This window comes from Maniola jurtina, chromosome 7, assembly GCF_905333055.1.
Source record: "Maniola jurtina chromosome 7, ilManJurt1.1, whole genome shotgun sequence".
NCBI lineage: Eukaryota > Metazoa > Arthropoda > Insecta > Lepidoptera > Nymphalidae > Maniola > Maniola jurtina.
The window spans coordinates 10,087,015-10,092,903 of NC_060035.1; the positions used below are offsets into that span (position 1 = coordinate 10,087,015).

The 5,889-nt window shown below is 34.5% G+C and overlaps 1 protein-coding gene across 1 annotated transcript; it reads right to left on the reverse strand.

Moving 5' to 3' along the window:
- Positions 1–1,097: 1,097 nt before the first annotated feature.
- Positions 1,098–5,467, reverse strand: LOC123866749 (glutathione S-transferase 1-like). The gene is made up of 6 exons (XM_045908428.1): positions 5,308–5,467; positions 3,695–3,835; positions 3,278–3,336; positions 2,812–2,950; positions 1,978–2,171; positions 1,098–1,275 (listed from the first exon to the last, which is right to left on the reverse strand). The coding sequence occupies exons 2-6, from the start codon at positions 3,833–3,835 to the stop codon at positions 1,149–1,151; spliced, it is 660 nt and encodes a 219-aa protein (XP_045764384.1). The 5' UTR covers positions 5,308–5,467; the 3' UTR covers positions 1,098–1,148.
- Positions 5,468–5,889: the final 422 nt, after the last annotated feature.

Here is a 5,889-nt window from a genome sequence, read left to right on the forward strand (position 1 = left end):
GGCTGAAATTTAGAATGGAGATAGATTATACCCTGGACATAGACTACTTTTTATCCCGGAAAATCAAAGAGTTCCCACGGGAATTTTAAAAAACCTACATCCACGCGAACGAAGTCGCGGGTATCAGCTAGTCAACGATATGTCAAATATTAGGCTATGGGTGACGTTAAATCAAATACCTACCTACGTAGCGTCAAATGTAGGGACATTTGACGCCTGCCAGTGACGTCGAAACCTAGAAGTTTTGTTGCAAGTTCCCTAACTGTCGTGAACTGTGGTAATGGTGCCAATATGACGGCAAGGGACAAGATAATAACGTCAACGATTTTCAGCTTATTTTTGTTACTTACTGTACATGTTCACGTAAGGTGTGGCATGCGGCCCAATCGGATAAATTCTTGTCTGATGCAACATGCGATAAACTTTGCATTTTATTTTCCTTTACATTTTGGGATTTGTTTCATGCAGCTTAATTGAATAGGTAGGTACATATTATTATTTTCATTAATATTGGTACTGATTCTGTTGGTAACAAAATTTTAGAGTATTCGCATTCTCTTCTTACTAATGTTATATGAAAATGACAGACACAGTTTGACAGTTTTAAATTTAATTTAGAGCTATCGAAGCTCGTAACTTCAGCTGCTATTCGCGACCCTATTATTTGTAGCGTGCACTAAAATTTAGAATCTTTAAATGTAAAATTCATATTCCGTCCTTTTTTAGAAATATTAAATGCTTTTAAGAATGTAGATACTCTAAATTTAGTTAAAAAAAAGATAACAGAATCGGCGCCAGTATCTCCCTATTCTATCAAACAACATTTTTTAAGTTTATTTTACCTACAATATTAATTCACAACGGATTCTTATTGAATATAGCTAGGTCATCTATAGGTATCATCCAGAATGAAATGGGCTTGGTTTTACAGACTCCACACACTTTTGAGAACGTTATGGGGTACCTACCTACCTACTCATAAGTATGCAGGTTTCCACACGTTGTTTTCCTTCACCGTTAAAGCAAGTTATAATAATCAATCGTTTAATCTTATCACAATAACAAAATTACATTAAATAAATTAATAACATAATAAATAAAATTCATAATTTATTTATGTGTTAATATGTTTTAATTAAGAATCACATCTAAACTAATTTACAGCCTAAATGCTGCTGTAGGATTTCCTTAAGTTTCGCTGAGCCTGCTGCAGTTCGTTTTTGGAAGAAAGGCTGCTTTTCCATATACGAGAACCACGCATGCATTTTAGGGTACCTGTAAAACCAAATTACTAATTAATACTAGTAATCCTACAAAGATTCCTTTTGCCTTTTGAGATACGGAACCCTAAAAATAAACTGACTGACACATCAACGTAAAGCTCGAATCACTTAGTCTAGAAACCTGAGATTTTGCATTTACGTTTCCTCCCTTCCGCTTCCTAATAACTTTGAAAGAAGAAAAAGGATTGAAATAAATACCTACCTATTTATAAGGTTTACGTAGTTAAGTCAACAGCAATCAAGCATAGAATACTACCTCTAACGGTGTAGTTATGTAAATAACACTTATTGTATTATTACTAACGATGCCCGCGAATTCATCCACATGAATTTAGTTCTTTAAAATCCCGTGGGAACTCTTTGATTTTCCGGAATAAAAAGTATCCTATGTCCATCTCCACGATGCAAGCCACTTGTATCTTTATAACATATTGATGATGCCGGCAACTTCATCCAATTGCATTTAGGTTTTTTAAGAATCCCGTGGGAACTTTTTGATTTTCCGATAAATATATAAAATAGCTTTTATAGATACAGACTATTTTGCGGAAATTGGTACGGACTGCGGGGACAACAAATTTCGTCAAAATCTTTTTAAAGGATAGACCATGAAAAGCTAAAAGATAGACAGACAGACGTACTTTCGGATTTATAATATTAAGAAGTATGGATAAGTATATGGATGTAAACTTACTTCTTGTCATCAATTGGGATGACGTAACGTGAGGTCGAGGCTGTAGAGGCTACAGCTACATCGGCAACAGTCATGTGGTCGGCCGCAATAAACTTAGTGTGGGTGAGGAATGTTTCAATGTTGTCGTAGGCTTCGCGTACTGCATTCAATACCTTCTCCGGTGGCTGACTAACCCCCTCAAAGATTGCCGGATACTTGAAAAACACATAATATAGTTTTAGATTAGATAAACTCAACTGTATTAAGGATAATTGTTTACTGTAACAAGCTGCACAGTATAAAGACTACAGACGACATCAAATGAGTGGCAAAGAAGTGGCACGAGTGGGTCCAAGCGGCGCAAGACTATGGCGTGTGGAGGTCCCTACAAGATACCAATGGCCAGCATTGGAGCTCTATCGTTTGATAATGGTATACAAAATTAAGACTAGACAAGTGTAAATTAAAAATTTATAACACTCCCGGCCAGTGAAGGTTACAGTAACTAGAAAAGAGCTGATAACTTTCAAAAGGCTGAACCGATTTTCTTAGATTATAGCTAAGAACACTCTCGATCAAGCCACCTTTCTAACAAAAAAACTAAATTAGAATCGGTTCATTAGTTTAGGAGCTACGATGCCACATACAGATACACAGATACACACGTCAAACTTATAACACCCCTGTTTTTGGGTTGGGGGTTAAAAATAAATGTCACTCGGAGCATGAAGAAGACAACAACACCTCATTTATTCATTGTGCAGTTGGGCAATTAATTTGATAGAGAATGCGATGAACCATGGCGATGAACTGAAAAACTAAGCCATAAACGGGTAATAAAAAATAATTGCTCACCGTTACATTCCTCACACGCAAGAAAAACCACACATCAAAATACATCTTTTGGTCTACCAGTGCTCTTTTCTTTAAATCTTTGGGATATAGGGAGTCATCTTTGCCATACTTATCCGTTACGTATGTTAGAATGGCGTGGCTGTAAAAATAATAAATACTTATTCTATACCAACTATTTTTTGGTAGGTATAAAAATAGGTGAGGCTCAAGACATGCAAAGAGTCATTTAAAAAATCTTTCAAAATAAAAATAAACCAACCTCCATTACGTAATTTCTTGGTGAAATAAATAATCAATATTACCTTGTTAGCTTAAAATACAATCAAGAATATTTAAGTAAACAAACTAACTATGTATATAAATAAGTATAAGTAAGTAACTAAGTAGGTATAGTGTCCTTGTGCTAACTACTTTTGTTTTTTATTTGTGTTAGGTTACATAATTATTTATGATATCGTCAGCTTACCTATCATGTATATACAAATCACCATCTTCTAGCATAGGAACAGTATGCAATGGGTTTTTCTGAAATTTAATAGGTACTTATTATTAATCAAAATAATGGAAAAATATTATAATTTAATGGATTCTATACCTACAGACTGTTCAAGAGAAACTACAATGTTAATTAAAAATGAAAACTGCTAATTAAATGATATTGAAATTCACAAATGTATATAAAAATGACATGTCAGTCTGTTTGTTACTTTTCACGACAAAACTAATCAAAGGATCATGATAGAGATAATGTTTTATTTTAAAGTTTTACAACGGGTTGTCTGTTTATATACCTAGTCTATTTTTGATGATAAGTATCTAGTCTATTGGTATATGTATAGTCAAAAAATTGAAAAATAATGTTCATAAAATAATATGGTCTTACCTTTATATACTCAGGCGTCAAGTGTTCCTTTTCCATAAGATTCAATTCAATCATCTCAACGGGTACATTATGGATTTCGCAAATCATCATGGCGGCGCAAGCGGGCGGACTCACGTCCATTTTATATAATTTTAGCGGCATCTGAATAAGGAAATATTGTTATTAATATAATTAATTCTACGATAGTTTCAAATATAAAAAAATATTTATCGGACATGGCTTGAGGTCTGATATAATTTTCAGTTCGCTCAATAGGTACTAACTACTACACGATTGATTGATTGACGAAACGTAGATGTAGCCACGATCAACGTGCAACGGCATTCACAGTACCGATTGACGTTAGACGATTTTAACCCCAATTCAATTGGCATTAGACGTTTAACGCGTTGATTATCGCGATAATTATGGCGTTGATGGGCATTGTCGTTAACCTTAATGTAGCTGCAACATAAGGCTAATGATAGGTTGTACTTATCAGCTAGATCTACAACAGGATGCAATAGCCTATTAGAAGTGGCCTTGCATCACCTAATCTTCTTCCTTCGGTTCTGCTAATATCACACTAACATACACAATATCACACATAAATACCTATTCCTATTGTTAATATCATACAGTAGTCTTATTCCCACGACTTTGTCTGCGTGGATTAAACAAATTTAAAACTCCTATTTGACCCCTTAGGAGGTTGAATTTTTGAAAATTCTTTCTTAGTGTCTGTCTACACTCTACGTCATAATAGCTATTTGCATGCCGAATTACAGTCCGACTGGTCCGGTAGTTTGAGCTGCGCGTTGATAGATCAGTCAATCAGCTTTGCCTTTTGTATATTTAGATAAGGTCTGTAGGTAAATACCTACTTATCCAATAACCTGTTTTACTGGACTTTACATCAAAACAAAGTACTTATAAGAGATAATTTAGCATGTATATATATTTATATACTGATAGTGATGTCCGCGGTTTTGTCCATGTGGATTTCGGTTTTTAAAAATCCCACGGGAACTTAGCTTGGGATAAAATAGGCTACCTTTGTATGTCCGTTCCCGGGATACAAGCTTACCTCTGTACCAAATTTCATCGAAATCGATTGAACAGATGGGCCGTGAAAAGTTAGCAGCAGAAGATAAATACACTGTCGCACTTATAAAAATACATACTTATATTATTAGTACGGATAGTATAGTAACCAAATTAAATCAAAAACTGTTTAACTAGCTGATGCCGGCGACTTCATTCCCGTGGATAAAGGTTTTTAAAAATCCCGTGGGTAATCATTGATTTTCCGGGATAAAAAATAGATATTGTGTTAATCCAGGGTAAAATCTATCTCCATTCCAAATTTCAGCTTAATCCTTCCAGTACTTTTTGCGTGAAAGAGTAACAAATATCCATCCATCGATACAACAAACTTACGCGTTTATAACATTAGTAATTAATAGGATTATGACAAAACGAATATAAATAGTCGTAATACATAGTAGACTACTTTTATTTATTTTATTGTAATACCTACAATAAATTTTATGTATTACAAAAAAAATGAATAAAAGTAGTCATAATAAATATTATATAGTATTTTTTTATATATATAGTATTTTTTAACTTACATTGAAAAAGAAGATGACGGAATGTATCAAAAAGCAAAACTTTTAAACAAACTGGTAACAGCGTAATCTATAATATAATATTTATTTAATTTGGACGTGTGCTCTTGATGGAGCGTTGATATTAACTGACAACACAAATGAACACACAGTCAACATAGCTATTACGACATACCATAATATATCTGACCTAGTAAAGTGCCACATCATTCTAAATAATACGAGTGCACCATGAGTACACAGAATAATCAGATGGTAGATCGATAAGTTATCATTATTATGAATTATTATTTATGCATTAGTGTTGAAATTCCTTGTAAATTGAAAATATTGTATAGAAGCCGGCGTTATTTTGCGGAAGTCCGTGATATACAACTTTACAATTTACTATAATAGGTATTATGTACTTTGCAACTCGGTATTACAAGGTCTACATCTCCTGAGGATGCTCCGGTGTCGGGGCGAAATGTGTGTCGAGTGGTTTTGGTTTTTGGGTGGTGCTGTGTGGTGGTGGTGCGTATTGCTTGCTTGGTGGCTGGCTTTTCCTGCACGTTTAGCAGTGGGAGAGGGGGGGGGGGGGGGGGA

Coding starts and splice junctions, on each gene's coding strand:
- LOC123866749 (XM_045908428.1), bottom strand. CDS start 3,835: ATGCCGCTAAAATTATATAAAATGGACGTGAGTCCGCCCGCTTGCGCC. Junction 3,337..3,694: donor TGACGCCTGAGTATATAAAG/GTAAGACCATAT, acceptor ATTAAATTTCAG/AAAAACCCATTGCATACTGT. Junction 2,172..2,811: donor TGCGTGTGAGGAATGTAACG/GTGAGCAATTAT, acceptor GTGTTTTTCAAG/TATCCGGCAATCTTTGAGGG.